The 17,036-nt window shown below is 39.7% G+C and overlaps 1 protein-coding gene across 5 annotated transcripts in view; it reads left to right on the plus strand.

The window, feature by feature from the left end:
- The window catches only part of LOC132826230 (myoferlin-like), a 229,815-nt gene that overhangs the window by 201,673 nt on the left and 11,106 nt on the right, over window positions 1–17,036 (plus strand). For all 5 annotated transcript variants that reach the window (XM_060841916.1, XM_060841912.1, XM_060841913.1 and 2 more), the window contains 5 exons: window positions 1,965–2,106; window positions 3,044–3,143; window positions 11,529–11,713; window positions 14,153–14,262; window positions 16,093–16,240. In XM_060841916.1, coding sequence (XP_060697899.1) covers window positions 1,965–2,106; window positions 3,044–3,143; window positions 11,529–11,713; window positions 14,153–14,262; window positions 16,093–16,240 — 685 coding nt within the window. The remainder of the gene's footprint in view (window positions 1–1,964; window positions 2,107–3,043; window positions 3,144–11,528; window positions 11,714–14,152; window positions 14,263–16,092; window positions 16,241–17,036) is intronic.

Genomic DNA, 17,036 nt, shown 5'->3' on the forward strand with positions numbered 1-17,036 from the left:
AGTGTCAACTGAAAAGTGCACACGGTCTATTCCAGGTTAAGAATGAAGGCTAACTCCAACCACTGAGATCTCAATATGCAATATAAGCTGCAGGCTTAGCTTCTGGATTGAATGGTCATTCAAGGAAGATAAATGCAACAGCTGTTGAATTTTTTGGAAGGAAGGCCAAAACTATAAACTAGAGCTTATTCCAGGAAGAACTATGTTTCTAAATGTGGTCACCAGATACACTTCTGTACTTTTTTTTATCACTAACTGCTTAGTTGAATCATAGAATCCCGACAGTATGGAAACAGGCCCTTCGGCCCAACAAGTCCATACCGACGCTCCGAAGAGTAACCCACCCAGACCCATTCCCCTACCCTGTTATCCTATATTTACCTCTGACTAATGCACCTAACCTGCACATCCCTGAACACTATCGGCAACTTAGCATGGCCATTTCACCTAACCTGCATATCTTTGGATTGTGGGAGGAAACCCACGCACATGTGGGGAGAATGTGCAAACTCCACACATAGTGATCTGAGGTTGGAATTGAACCCATGTCCCTGGCGCTGTGAGGCACAGCACTAACCACTGAGCCACCATGCTGCTTTTTGTTTTGTCTCTGAATTCAGTCTTGTTTTCCTCTTTCTGTACCTGGTTTTGCACTCATTTGCCTTTCTTTCATTTTTCTATTGCTTCTATGGATTTATGGAATATGGAAGACCTAAAGATGCCACAAAGGAAGTAAAGGGTTATAGGTTAGGTGAGTGGGCAAGGATCTGACAAATGGAGCATAATATAAGAAAGCGTGAAATTGTCTATTTTTAGCAGGAGAGCTTTAAGCATTCTGTCTCATTGGTGAGAGATTACAAAACTGAGATGCAGAGGGTCCTGAATGTCCTAATGCATGAATTGCAGAGGGCTAGCATGTAGATGCTGCAGGAAATCAGGAAAGTTAATAGAATGTTATCATTTTAATGAAAGAGGAGTTTAATGCAAATATAGGAAGGTCCTGCTTCAGTTTTGAGACCACATCAGTATGGTGTGTACAGCATTGGTCACCTTATTGAAGGAAGGATGTAAATACATTAGAAGCAGTCGGAAAAGTTTAGTATACTAGTAGAGTGGGCAGATTATTCTGAGGAAATTTTGGACCAGTTAGGCATGTACATACTAGAATTTTGAAGAGTAAGGGGTGGCTTGATTGAAGCATAAATCCTGAGGATGAATCTTGAAAGGTAGATGAGGGAAGGATGTGCCGCCTTGTTGAAGAATCTTGGGCTGGGTGTCACTAGCGTCCAAAAACATGAGTACTGAGTTCTAAAATACAGATGAGGCTAAATGTTTTCTCAGAGGGCCATGAGTCTTTGGAGCACACTTTTCTTGAAACCAGTGGAAGCAGAGATTTAAAATTATTTAAAGACTAAGATTGATTCTTGATAAACAAAATGGTAAAAGGTTTTTGGGGAAGGTGGGAATGTGGAGTAATCAGATCAAACGTGAGTTTATTGAATGATGGAACAAGCTCAAGGGGCTGGATGTCTCCTCCACCTCCACCAACATACAATTGTACCTCATTGTTTGAGACAATGAGTTGCTGGTGTTGTCATCCAAAACGCACTCATTCCAACAAATAACAGCACTAAACAATTGCGATTAAGGTGCAGAAAAATATCTAATGAGTGGACGTGGAGGTGCCCTGCTCCAGTCTGTATATTTTCAATCATCTTCAATGCTTTTGCATAATGTTCTCTTGTTTCTCAGTTACTGTGGGTTTTTTGGTCTCATGGAGTGGGGAGATGGGAGTTTACATTGGAAGTATACAGTTGGCAACAGAGAATCCACTTTTTTATTCAAACTACTTCTGCCAAAACTATTTTTGCTGTGTATGGTTTATAGGTGACCCATTGTCTACAACTAATTTTATTTAGTATATATTTGTTTTGCATTTTAACACCAGATTGCTTTTTTTGCAGCTGGATGGTGGGACTTGAAGATGAGAAGCAGAAGACGGATGTACACTACAGGTCGCTTGGAGGTGAAGGCAATTTCAACTGGAGACTGGTATTCCCATTTGACTACCTCCCAGCTGAGCAGCTTGCTGTTGTATCCAAGAAGGTGTGTTTGAGTGAGAAAGCAATCATTTTGGTCAATAAATGTCTGGAATCCTTTGGGAAGTTCTGAAATCCTATAAGTTGTGTAGCTAAATGTTAAGCAACCACATTGCCCCACGGGAGGAAATCAGCATGTGGTTAGGAGACCTAAAAGCCCAAGCCTGACTTGCGACAGGAGGTTGTTTTAGCTTCCTGCTAACTCACTGCTCAGTAGAGGACAAAGCCAAGCCCATGGACACGTTCTCAGGAATGCTCAGGTTCAAGTGCAGTGATTGCTAAGTGCTGCTTTCCCCACGGGGTAGTTACATTGGTTATAAACCAATCGTCCTGTTGGAAGATTTCTTATAGGGAGGTCTATTGTCTTCTGCCCTGCACCATTTCCTCTTGTTTGTAAGTGTACATTCCTCCTATTCATGTTAACAGCCATGTGTGTTATGCTTGCTGTGAGGAGTTATTTATGCAGCATTCTGTGGGAATACTACTTGCGTGAAGAAATGTATTCTGTGGTTGGGGCTACCAAAGGTCATATCTAACTGACCTCTTCCTTTCTTTGGATGTATAAATGCATCATTAGAATGACCTTGAAGCCTCGATACTTTTGTATTCATGTCGGCTTTCTTCCCAGCTTTTAATTTGACAGCTGGCAGTGTGTTTAAAACCAGATGTTTAGAGCTAGGGTCAGTACATAGCAAAAATAATCTTCAAATCGTTTGACTACAACATTTTCAAATGTCAAACTGTCTTGATGCATCTTACAGAATGAAGTTGTGGGCTTCAGTTGAACAATCTTGAACTGGAATGTTAGTAATAACTAAGCAATTTTCTAGTCCCCTTTACACTAAAAAAGTTTAAGACTTCATAATTGGCATCCCATAAAATGTGAATGGGAGCAGAGAAATGTGCAATAAGTCATTTGAATTGGTTTACTTTTTCTGTTCCAGGAAAACTTCTGGAGCCTCGACAAAACTGAATTCAGGACACCTCCGAAATTAATTATTCAAATCTGGGACAATGATAAATTTTCCATGGATGACTATTTGGGTATGAACTTCCTTTTTGGCTTCCCTCTGTCAGGTTAACCCGCTTTACCTGAACTGAAGTGATATTTTAATTACCTCTTTGCTAATGCCATAGTAAACGGGCTGTCATAAAGTTATTCCAAAGGTAATTGCTTCTTGGTGCAGCAAGTAATTGCTAGTTGTGTGATTTGAAAGGCACAGTGCTGTTATGATCCTTGTTTGGAAGGTATGTCTTATTCTTTTTAGCTGATGTAGATACAATTTCCAAAAGGGTATTTTATTTTTTTGTGTATATACACACCCCATTTTCTTCCACCTGAACACTTAATATAATTGACTAATGTTATTGAAAACTTTAAAATTTAAAAAAAAAACTTTTATTGAATTTGTCACTCATGTTTAAGTTCACAGCAAATTCTTAAAACACATCTTTTGGGATAGATGGAATAAAACTTCAAAATAGCTTTTGTAATACAAGTTATTACTAAAGGGCAGAAGAGAATGGAGGTCATCTCACTCATTCAGTCATTTAAGTGAAATGCTTACCTGGATTTTTCCAGAGTCAGGATGAATCGGGAGCCCTCCTAAAATGGCAGAAAAGTCTTTACTCCATGATTCCTGACCCCATTCCTGGGCTTTCTGGTTTGCAGCAGTGCCTATTTGAGTGCAGAGATTTTCTTAACATCTCTGAACAGGCTTTGTTATGATGCACATCAGGACAGGCTGAACTTTGAACCCTGGCCGCCTCACCCAGAGTCAAGGACACTACCACTGCCAAGAGCCATGGCCTTTGAATGCAGATCATGATACCCTGACCTGATTTGTCTGTTTGTTTCATCGGCATGGCTTACTCTTGTGTGATTTTCACCAAAGTCAGGCCTGTTTTTTAGAGCTTTGGTTTGCATCACCATCTCCAGAGGTGTTGTGAATAAGTACTTGCACGAGGCATCCATTTTGAAGCCGGAGTTCAGATGCCTGTTCCCCATGCTCAGCTGTACCATTCCTCCCAATACTTCACAATACCTTTTTGAGGTATTTTTGGTGATTGATCAGCTGGTCAGTAGGGTTTTTTTAAAGGAATGCCTAAAGGAGGAAAATGAGGTACAGGGAGGGTATTTCAGAAACTGGAGATGTATGCGACTGAATGGCACCAATGGGAGAGCTGTTAAGATTGGAGCTGTTCAAGGCTAGATTTCCATAAGCATAGATAAATGTTGAGCGCTAGAGGCGATTATGGTGAAAGGGAGGGCTGAAGCTTGTGGGCGGCACGGTGGCACAGTGGTTAGCACTGCTGCCTCACAGCATTGGGTTCAATTCCTGACTCAGGCGACTGTCTGTGTGGAGTTTGCACATTCTCCCCGTGTCTGCGTGGGGTTCCTCTGGGTGCTCTGGTTTCCTCCCACAGTCCAAAGATGTGCAGGTCAGGTGAATTGGCCATGCTAAATTGCCCGTAGCGCTATGGGTGCGTTGCGCTTTGGTGGGTCGGTGTGGATTTGTTGGGCCGAATGGCCTGTTTCCACATTGTAAGTAATCTAATCTAATCTAAGCTGTGGGAGGATTTAAAAACCAACACAATTTAAAATGCAAATTTTGACTGGAATTGGAGCCAATGGAGATTAGCACACAGGAGTATTCGTTTTATGATCCCTTTGGTGACCAATAACAAAGATTAATTTGCCAGTGACAGAACTGAAGGGCCTGTTTTCATAACTTAGACTCTTCCTGTAACAAATTCAAATCAACCCTAACTATTATATACTATTATGCACACTAAAGAGAACATCTGGTTCACACTAGTTAATGCAATCTGGATGCATCTTACAAACCCTTTTGCCACATCAGACATATACGTAACATCGCAACAGCAGGTTCAAATCCACTGTCTCCTTGTCTGTTAGATTAAAACTTCCAGTGTCTTTCAAAAGTTGTTCCAATTTGTAGAATCGTCCAGATCCAATTTCCAACTGTAAGGCAAACACTTGTAAGCATTGAGCTTGGCTACTAACACTTCTCTAGGCCAGACCTGCTTTGTTTTTGTTGCTGTCTATCAGAAAGCAGACCTCTCTTTTCTCCGATACAAGCTTTACACAACAGACATTCTAGTAGGGGTGAAGTTGCCTTGTAGAAACTGATGGGCTTAGCAATGGTTCAGATACTGTAAATGGCAGTGGGGTGGGGGTGAAATGTGGGGTCAAATGTGACACCAGGTTTTTCAGCAATCTAGTTTCTACAGTTGACAGGGAGAGAAATGGAGCTGATGGAACAGAGTTTGGATCTGATTGCTCCAACGTAAGGACATGGCTAACAACTGTTAAGGAATAGGTTACCTCAGTGTAAACAGTTTAGCTTAAATGTTCCACACCAACTTTTCAGGTGGCATGGTGGCTCAGTGGTCAGCACTGCTGCCTTACAGCACCAGGAATCCGGGTTTCATTCCACCCACTGGCAACTGTCTGTGTGGGTTTCCTCTGGGCGTTCCATTTTCCTCCCAAAGTCCAAAGATGTGCAGGTTAGGTGGAGTAGCCAAGCTGAATTGCCTTTAGTATGCAGAGATATACAGGCTAGGTGTATTAACCATGGGAAATGCAGGGTTACAAGCATAGGATAGGAGGGTGGGTCTGGGTGGGGATGCTCTTTGGTGGGTTAGTGTGGACTCAATGGACCAAATGGCCTGCTTCCACAGGACTTTAGAAGTATCATAGCCGTTCATATGGAAATAGGCCTTTCGGCCCAACTCATCCATGCCAACCAGGTTTCCTAAACTGAACTGGTCCCTTTTGCCGGTGTTTGGCCTATTTATATTCCACAGCCTTTCCTAGTCATGTACTTGTCCAAATATCTTTTAAATATGTAATTGTAGCTGCCTCTGGCATTTCATTCTATATATGCATTGTCCTCTGTGTGGAAAACATTCCTGCTCTGTTTGTTTAAAACATTAAAAGATGGGAAAGTCTAAGCTCAGATGTATGAAAATTCAGAGAAGAGACTATCAGATTCTTAAGAGCGTGAATTGAAGCTGCAGCTAAATCAAACCTTATTTGTAATTGAGAAGGGAATTCTGCCTAGGGCTGAGTACTATAGAGGGGTGCTGTTGAGATTATTGGGATTGTAATTTACCGTGTGTTTTGAAATCTTTTAAAGTTTTCTCCTATTTGGTTTTATTCTATTATTTTGCATGAATTAATTTGATTTATTGTTAAAACCACATCTGCAATATTTGTGTGTTTGTGTTTCGGTGAAAGATCACCTTGCTAAAACTGAAACAAAACAATATCAAATTAAGTTTCTGGGAACTGACTTGCCCAGTAATAACACCCACTGGGACTACAGCAGCAGGAATTAGGGAATTTCTGATCAGCCTAACTAGCAAGGTTTTGTCCACAATGACTTCTATTTGACTTTTAGGATGGTCCTAAATGGTCAGAAGGAACAAGTTAGATTAAACACTATTTTATGTTTGTGTTCTGTTATCCAGATGCCAAAGCAGTTGTACATTGTGATGAGAGAACTGTCATTCAGCCCCAACATTCCCTGCACCATTTTTGTGAAATCTTTTTGCAAAATTTAAGTAATCCCATAAACTACTGTATACAAAAATATTGAGACTTAACATGTAAGGATAACTAAGCTTTTCTTTTGATAACTTGCATAAGGATTCCATTGTGTAAGCCAAGATTTCAGAAATCATTTTAATTTAGCATGTAGCTTGTGAATAAAGCCTATTTAAATTCCCGTAAGTTATATTTGATCTTTATCACATTTAGAAGAATTGCCAAGTATTTCTTTGCACCCTACAATGTTTTCAAGTTGTGCATGACTGGTCACTGTGATATTGGCTTTCAGCATGTGTTAACTGGAACCTATTGGGAAAAGTTAGCTAATGAACTGGACTGACTGGTTAAACCCACAAAACTGTAAGCTTCCACTGATGCCTTCCCAAACATGGCATGGGGGAGTCCAGATCTAGAGGGCATAGATTTAGGGTGAGAGGGGAAAGGTATAAAAGGGACCTAAGGGATAACTTTTTTTCACAGAGAGGGTGGTGTGTGTATGGAATGAGTGCCAGTGGAAGTGTGAAGGCTCATACAATTAGAGCATTTAACAGTCATCTGGATGTGTATATGAATAGGAAGGATTTAGAGGGAAACGTGCCAAGTGCTGGCAAATGGGACTAGATTAGGTTAGGATATTTGGTCGGCATGACAAGTTGGACTGAAGTATCTGTTTCTGTTCGTGTACATCTGTGACTCTAGAAATGGCTTTCTGTTTTGTATTGGCCCTGTGACAAACACCTAAATGTTTTGACGAACCTTACAAATACTGCTTTTAATGTGCCAGCTGCCCTAATAAGGTCCAGTTTAATGTGCTGTTATGCTGCAACATCTTATTGATTTCTGAATATTTCAGCTTTCTTTTAAATGAAGGTTTTGTGCATAATTCTGTGCACAGATGATTTGATGTTTGAGACATCAAAATTTCCAAAACGTTATGTGCTTGTTTAGCACAGCATTAATATATTCATTATATTAATGTCCTTCAGGGAAGAAAACTGCTGTCCTTACCTAATCTGGACTACATGTAACTCCAGACCCATAATAACATGGTTGACTCTTAACAGACCTGTAGGCAATCGGGGATTGGCAATAAATGCTGACCTAGACAGCAATGCCCTCATCCCATGAATGATTGATTGTTCTTTGTTTTAAAAAAAAGACAGCAAATGGGAGAACTTCAGTCTAAAGAAATAATCGCAATAAGACAACCAACCTTAAATGGTGAGACGTGTAAGATGACCATGATGTTAAATGGTGCATGACTGTTTCAACCCTCACTGTCTTCTGCCTTTCACTCTGGCTGTGATTATGTTTAGAACCTAACCTTGCTTTTGGTTTTTGTTTTGTGATGATGCTATTATTCATTTTAAGAAATGAAAAGCTTGGGGTTGCAGCAGTTAGCTGCTGTAAATAGTCTTTTTTTAAACCTATCCTTTTTTCCATTTGGTAAACAAGTATTCAAACAACCATCTGGCAGTTTCATTTGATTCACTATCAACATCTTGATGATTCTGTTGCTGTCCTGATCACACTAAGAAAATCAGCACCACCTCTATATTGCAAATGACATGAATTCAAGTCATGTCTTCAATGTACATCATTCTGATGAAATAGAGTTGAAATTGCTGTCATCCAGAGATCATTTCCTGGCTAACTAACTGTTTATCATTTAGATATAAAAGTTTTGGGATAGATATTATCCCCTGAAAGACTAATAAAGTAAATGTTTTTGGCGAAATAATAAACTCTTATTCAAGTAAATTGTCGGAATTGATTTTAAACCTTGATGTTTTTTGATCCCATTTTAAAATCATTAACAAAATAATCATCATCATTAAGCTGTACATTTGTATTTGTTTCTATTTGCCACATCTTGCTTTTCTTCAACTATGTATTTCTCTTGGTTCTCTTTGATCTCTGTTTTAGGGAACTAGTCTCCTTCCAAATGGAAGCTCAGATACTGAGCTGAGCCACTCCCTGCTATTGACAACATTGTAGAGTGTTAGGGCATTGATGTTGAAAACAACTCCATAAATGAGAGATTAACTATTTTTGTATTTGATTTGAATTCAGTTTTTAAAACTTTGAATGTTTTGTTCTTGTTTCCTAATGTTTCGTGTATTTCTTACACGATGAATTCTCACAGTTTAATGTCATGTTTGGAGTTTCATCTGTCTTCTCCATCCTCCTATGATATTGACCTGCATTGATTGTTTTTAGACAATGATATATGTTTTGAGTAAGTTACAGCAGCAGGTTATTCAGGTAATTCAAAACTGGCCATATGTTTTACACAATGCAATGAATTATACTATCACTATCAGGAAGTGATACAATGATCACTTTATTGTAGTGAAGTGGGCGAATTGAATTCTATTTTGGTGGCACGATAGCTCAGTGGTTAGCCCTGCTGCCTCTCAGCACCAGGGTCCCAGGTTCGATTCCAGCCTCAGGAGACTGGAATCTCTCCCTGTCTGCGTGGGTTTCCTCTGGGTGCTCCAGTTTCCTCCCATAATCCAAAGATGTGCAGGTCAGGTGAATTGGCCATGTTAAATTCCCCATAGTGTTAGGTGCATTATTCAGAGGGAAATGTGTTACTCTTCGGAGGGTCGGTGTCAGCTGGTTGGGTTGAATGGCCTGTTTCCACATTGTCGGTAATCTAATCTAATCTAATAGGTGGGCAGCAAGGTGGCACAGTGGTTAGCACTGCTGCCTCACAGCGCCAGAGACCTGAGTTCAATTCCCGCCTCGGGCGACTGACTGTGTACAGTTTTCATGTTCTCCCCGTGTCTGCATGGGTTTCCTCCCACAGTCCAAAGATGTGCAGGTAAGGTGAATTGGCCATGCTAAATTGCCTGTAGTGTTAGGTGTGGACTTGTTGGGCTGAAGGGCCTGTTTCCACACTAAGTAGTCTGATCTGAATGGTAAATTAAGTTTCTAGTTACTCATTGGGTGTTCCTAGTAGCCAGTGGGAATTCTTCTTAGCTTTTCTTTAATGTGCTAGGTATTCAAAGTTGCCAATGTTGATCACATCAGAGTTAACTGCATTTCCTCTTGTGCCAAAACACAGCCAGGTTTAAAAACAAGCAGTGTCCATTGTGCTGGCAGTAAAAGATGTCTTGTTTGAGCTTAATCTCACTTTGTTGCATAAATACTTAGGATATGTTTGTCAATTTCCATAAATTATCATTTTAAGCAACTGAGCCACTTCTGGTATCAAGAGGATTTTTTTCAGCCAGTCACCTATCAGAGGACTTGCATACAATAGATAGAAGCTGATAGCCCACTATAGCAACATTCCTATTTTAATGGAGTCAGACACTATGGTGGGTTTCAGTCTCTCTAGAGAGATCAATTAGCCATGTTCCTTGCTTTATTATGCTGAAAAGCAAACAAAGAGGCAGTGAAAAGCTATATCCCATCTGCATTACTATGCAATGGAGCCCAAACTCTGCTTTCAGGGATGTATCTGTCAAACTTGATTATAAGTTTCACTTGGTCTCTGTTGTTTGTTTCTCTCACCTTTTTTATTCCTTCCTTGTGTTTTTTTCCTCTATCCAGCTTTTTAAACTCCATTTCAGGGCGTTATTCTTAGTAATCTCTGCTCAGAATGAGTGTAAAAAAGAATCTTTTAAAAGCAAGCCTGATGTATAAGCTGTATTGTTAATAAAAGCTCTGATTAAAGCTGTCTCTTGCAGCTTAACTCGACCTGCACTGTCTTCCAGTTTTCTCCCACTCAAACATCAAGGAAAACACAAAGCTAGAAATCAGCATCATGGTATAGGCAAGGGGTCATTAATTCTGCAGCAAGATTATTCAAAAATGCACCAAAGTTGGCCAGTTTGAACCTAAGATCTGGTTTCTGTACTAGTTGCTGTGATAATTGAGGAATGCCTACATGAACCACTGGGCACCAGGGTGCTGCCTTAGTCCTGGTTGAGAGAAGTGAAATCTGGCTATGATTCCCACCATCTTACGACCCCTATTAGAAAAGTATTTGACTGGATGCAGGTTTAGGAAAGTGTACTGCTTGACATGAGACCACAGGCGATAGACTGGTTACAGATGAAGTACTAGGCCTGCCTTGTAACCAATAGTCCCTCAAGTTACTATTGCCATGTGCAGCTGCCATGTTGCTTTGTGTGATTCCTTTTGAAGATCAACAGACCCATGCCATGGTGCATACATTGTCTGCTCTCCCTTGCACTACCCAGGTTATGGGTGACATTTTATTGCAGTTCAGTAAAGGGGGGGGGGGTCAAAGCCCTAACTCTGGAAATATTACAGTAAAAATAAGATCTCCTTTAAACGTAGATTAAAATTCAGCTGAATGGCGGCAGCTCACTCTCTTGCATTACCCCAGGACTGACTCTGTTGTGTTATTCAAGGTGTAAGAAAGGTCACCCAGGTCCAATCCATATAATGTACCTTGTCATTCACTGGCTAAGTAGCGAAATAGAATATGTGCTTTCGGTTTGTATGCTTAGTCAGTGAAAATTTTGAGGATATCTGCTCTCACGCACGTGTGAAGAGTTTCCTTTGAGATGACCTTTTGTTTTTTAGCAGGTAAAATCACTCCAGTGAAATGCCAGGAGGCAAAACAATGGATTGTGATGACTCATTTTTTTGTGTTGTTTTCCAACGAACTGTGAAGCACACTTGTTGATTATGAATAGTAGGATTAGAAAAGTAATCTGCTCGTTAGTTTAAAAGGTTGATTATCGTCCAGTAGGAGGGCAAACAGAGAGCAGCAGACTGCAGTTGGTGCCAGCACCCTCAAACCTTGTGATTGTGTTTTGATTCTTCTGTATATCTACATAATGCTGGTGTTCTTATCTCTCTCTGATTTACAGGTGTCCTTGAGCTAGACCTGAATTCCACGATATGCCCAACCAAAACCTCTTCGGGATGCAGTTTGAAAATGCTCCCTGATGAAAAGGGGGGGAAAGCACCTAAAGCGACCTCCCTTTTTGCTCAAAAATCGATGAATGGGTGGTGGCCATGTGTCCAAGAGAAAGATGGCAAACGCATTTTGGCTGTAAGGACCTTGCAACATTTTCAAACTTATTTCCCTCTTGAAATTGTGGGCCTTTCCATTGTTTTGGGAAGAATATCATCCTCATCAGTCAATTTTGTGAATGACTAAAACAGTAATCGTGAAATGCCCAGTTCCATTGGGTTAGGGCAGCAGTATTGGCTCATTCTTTCTATTAATGGGCTTTTGTGGGGACATCTAATTCATTTGAAGTAAAATTCACTCCCCTTTAATGTATTGCACTCTTAAAGGTAAGGTATCACTTTGCGGTTTGTAAACTGTTTTCTGACCTTTATTTCCCCTGACTGCATCAAGAAAGTCGAAGTCAGAGGTTGGGTTAGGTGCACAAGTATGACATTCGTAGAGATTAATTTTAAAAATCTGGTACTAAAAGCTGTAGAAAACAAATTGAAAGTGAAACATTATTATTTTTGAGTTCATATTTTTTAAATATGAATGAAGTGTGTGTAATGTTTTGGATGCTATTTATGTAGATAAACATCAAATATGTGTTGCATCAGATATGGTACATGTTGATTTTCTAAATGACAATATAAATATGAGCTCTATTTCAACAAATTATCAAAAGACCATAAGACATAGGAGTGGAAGTAAGGGCATTCGGCCCATCGAGTCCATTCCGCCATTCAATCATGGCTGATGGGCATTTCAACTTCACTTACCTGCATTCTCCCCTTAGCCCTTAGATTCTTGATGAGTTGAGGAATTATCAATCTCTGCCTTGAAGACATTTAGCGTCCCGGCCTCCACTGCACTCTGCAGCAATGAATTCCACAGGCCCACCACACTCTGGCTGAAGAAATGTCTCCGCATTTCTGTTCTGAATTGACCCCCTCTAATTCTAAGGCTGTGTCCACGGGTCCTAGTCTTTCAGATAGACCTAACCTGAAAGTTGTGGCAAAATTTGGTTGCTTAGTGCAATTTGTTAATTTTAGTAAATCTATATTATTAATTAATATAAAATACCATGAAAGATAAAGCAGCTTCAGGAAATGCATTGTTATGATCTTGTGCTTGTTAAAAAAAAAATTAACAAATCCCAGTCTCTCAAATGGCCACCATCTTAGATGAAGCTATATTTATGGTGCAGGGAAACTAACATTTTAAAAGCTTATGTTTTTTGCATTGACTAAAACCACTTTACTACATACCAGTGTAGGCATTGAATAGTTGTATACAGTCTGGTCATCTTTAAAATAAGGTTACTAGTCATTGATCAGAGTGGTTTTTTTTTGTAATGAGCCCACTCTAGCTGTACTTCAAAAACTATACCAGGTTATGAATTTTTAAGTGTATCTTTGAGTTATTTTAATGTGACCTTACATGTTTTGCCCTGTGGTGCTCTTCATAGATTTAGACCAACCTTGATCATCAATTTTATATTTGATAAATTGCTTTGAGGAGAAGTATAGGCAGGAAAAAAAATCTGCAGATTAGTTGAGTTTGCAAAGGATCCTAATTGCTTGCAAACAGAACCTTTTGACTTTTATCCACCTCTTTCCCTCTTTCCCCCTCCCTCCCCGAAGTAACTTTTTTTCCCCCTTGATATGTTTTCATATATTTGTGACTTGCCTTTTAAGGCTGCAAAGAAACCAGCCTTACATAAAGGGAAAACTTACTTTTCCACTACTTAACCCAACCAGTAAATTCTCTCACTGAGAGTGTCATGCACTGCAGAGGCAAAGAGTTCACACAAATAAGTGTTTCACTGTCAGGTGCACATCTTCCCTCTGACAGACAATCATTGAATTTGTCCTGTACAAAGGAAATGAAAGAGTATCTGATGAATGATTCAACAGTCAAAAGCCACAGCGATCTGGCGCTACCATTGAGCTTTTCTCTAACATACAGTTCATCAAGCATAACCAAGGAAAGCCACTTTGGAACTATTTAACTTGAAATATGATTTGGAGATGCCGGTGTTGAACTGGGGTATACAAAGTTAAAAATCATACAACACCAGGTATAGTCCAACAGGTTTAATTGGAAGCACTAGCTTTCGGAGCGCCGCTCCTTCTTCACCTGATGAAGGAACAGCACTCTGAAAGCTAGTGCTTCCAATTAAACCTGTTGGATTATAACCTGGTGTTGTGATTTTTAACTTGAAATAGATAAAGCCATTATGGTCTCTGTTAACCCTTGAAAGCAATGGTTGAATACCAAGAAAGCATTTTAGATCAATTGTTTGGTTAACCAAATTGAGAATATCACTGAAATAACCCTGTCCCCAATTCATGGATCGCATGCCTGCTTTTGAGATCAGGCTGGTGGCCTAGAAAGTATTGCAGAGTGTTTTGCTTTTAAAAGGCTGAAGTAATCCTAGAAGTCCTGTGCTCTAAGGTAACCCACCACTTTATCTATGACTGCCTGTTCTGGTTAGATAACTTGCTAAAAGATTTTTGTATTCTTTTTGTTATCTAGGGTAAAGTTGAAATGACACTGGAGATCATCAGTGAACAAGAGGCTGAGCAGAAACCTGCTGGCAAAGCAAGAGATGAACCCAACATGAACCCAAAACTGGATCCTCCGAAGTAACTTTTTTTCCCCCTTGATTTGTTTTCATATATTTGTGACTTGCATTTTAAACGGGCAAGAGTTGAGAAGTGCTGAACATTTTAAAGCAGAGAGGTTCATTTGTTTTGAACATTGAATGCAGACTACTTAAAGTGAATGGGTGGGTTTTATCCATTGTTACAAAGTGTAGATTTTATTATCTCCTCTTATTTCATGTAGTCAGGATTTACATTCAAGTGTCCCATTGATTCCACTTTTAGATGAGCGTATTTGAGAGTCCTGTTCTTGATTTAGCTGCTGTAAAATAGACAGCAGTTCAGCAGTGAGATTATGCTTTGAAATGTGGCCAGATGGAGCTGAGATTGGAGGAGGTAGTTACCTTTTGTAAAATGTATCAATTGTTAACCTTAATCAGCATTAATCTGTCGCAGGCGAATTGGTGTATAAATTCACCGTTTGTTTCATCTCTGTCTCTCACCTCCATATTCTTGACACAAAAGGGCAAAATTAATTGGCAATAGGCATTCATCAACAGCTATGCTTTGCAAATTCTGGACCTTGTGCCATTATAAAGCACAAGAAGTTTAGTGCGTGAATATTTGTATGTTTGTGGCCAGCTGCTTACACATTGGTACCTGGTATTAAATCCATCTGCTTGTTAAAAGCTACCTCTACCCACCCCTTTTTATGATCACTTCAGTTTTATGAATTTTATTATTTCTGTCGCCCTTCATTTTGAATTTTTGCATTTGGAGTTAGTAAATCAAGTAGGTCCACCTACAACAAATGACCGACTCTTACAGCAATTATTGGAGCAGTTAATGGAGCATTTTTTCCCCTTAGTGCTTGACAAATTGCCACAAACGTCATGAATTGAGCACTGTTGGTGCTGGTTAAGGCAGGAATATGGTCAGGATACTACCATGGGACCCTTTAACGTCTGGGCTAATGGGGGTCTCAGTTCACAACTTATCTAGAGGGTGGAAGTGAGGACTGCAGATGCTGGAGATCAGAGTCAAGATTAGAGTGGTGCTGGAAAAGCACAACAGGTCAGGCAGCATCCGAGGAGCAGGAAAATCGATGTTTCAGGCAGGAGCCCTTCATCAGGAATGAGGCGTGTGCTTTTCCAGCATCACTCTAATCTTGTGTCACCCTCTAGATAAGATTCATCTGATGAGTAACACAAGCCTGGGTCTAGTTGCTGTGCTGCAGTTGAGTGGTTTGACTGGTAGAACTTTAAACCAATCTAATGCTGTAACCATTCTGGTTGTTTGCACCTCCTGGTGTATGCTATAGGTTAAGATGTTTATAAGCCTATCTCAAGCGTGCTCAGTAACTAGGGAAATTCAAAGTCATTACATCTATCTCCTCCTGGTTAGTGGAGGCTTCATGACTGCATTTTGGATATGGTGATTTCCTTTGCATTCGTTCAAATTACTGTTTGTTTTTCTTTTTGCTCCACGAGCCATTGTTTAATTATAAACTTGACATGGTGTTTTTCATATTCAGCAGCCATATATATGCTCCAACCCATTTTGGATGCTGAAGTCAATAGTAACACCATTTTTCCTGCCTGGTTAACTGGTAACTCTGAATCTATCAGGGGGCAAAACCCAGACTGTCCTCATAACAGCTCGGTATCAGGCCACATTTGTATGCATTTATTATCTAAGCCATTGGTTAGATAAGGAACTTACTTCCCATGGTTTTTAAGAGGGATAATAAACATGCCCGTGGTTTGCTCGAGTAATGGTTTCTCAACCTTATAAATGAGTGCTTTAATGTAAACTGTATACACTTTATCCATTAGAAAGAAAAGTTAACTGGAATTAATTCTTTACAATCAGCCGTCCAGAAACGTCTTTCCTGTGGTTCACCAGTCCTTGCAAGACGATGAAATACATCATCTGGCGCCGGTTCAAATGGATCTTTCTTGGGATCATAATACTGTTGTTTGTAGTTCTGTTCCTTGGGATCTTCTTTTATTCGTTGCCGGTAAGTACATAGTGTGGGTTTTAATAAAGCTATTATCAGAGTGAGTGTACACCAGTAAACTCTGGGCTTTTGGGGAATGAAATAAGCTAACACAATTTGGTAATGTTGTACTTTTCTGTAACTTCAGATCCCTAACTTGGGGATTTGTTAGCTCAATCACTTAAAATGGAGATCTGTATGTTGCTGCTCATATTTGCCACTTTCAGTGCAGAGTTTGGAGGTACAGAAAAATTCTTAAAGGCTTCTCTTGATCTGTTACTGAGTTCACCGAAGTTTGTCTAAATGTGGAAGATGGTTCTTGAAGGTAGCTGCAGAGAAGATGAGCTTAGGTTGTGTTTTGATCTGAAGAAAAATGCAAAGGCTAGTAATTTAATCACTAAATGATTTTAATTAAGTAGGAGCTTTTGTATTTTAATTAACATTAAACCTGTTTCATTTCCCTTCCTCATTTATTGTTCAGTGTGCAGGCTTGCACAAAATTAAGTTGCCCCAATAAACTATCTACTTGTTAACTTTCATAAAGCTTGCTAATTTAGTCACTTTTTTTCCTCACGATGGTTAATGTTTTTGTTCATTTTTAGTGCACAGTCACAAGTAACAGTGGAATTTCAAGACCAAGCCTGATTTTTGTTGTAATGCAATTGTACTTTTACTCCCACCCTCACTGTTCATTACCATCCTGTTTTTCTCTGACCTTTAACGAAGAATGTGGGTTCCTCAGCCCTCATTGACATGCTCTATTGACTAACAAGTAATCTACTTAGTGAGAGACAGGATATGTCTCCTTGAGATCTAT

This window comes from Hemiscyllium ocellatum, chromosome 22 (genome assembly GCF_020745735.1).
Source record: "Hemiscyllium ocellatum isolate sHemOce1 chromosome 22, sHemOce1.pat.X.cur, whole genome shotgun sequence".
Taxonomy (NCBI): Eukaryota; Metazoa; Chordata; class Chondrichthyes; order Orectolobiformes; family Hemiscylliidae; genus Hemiscyllium; species Hemiscyllium ocellatum.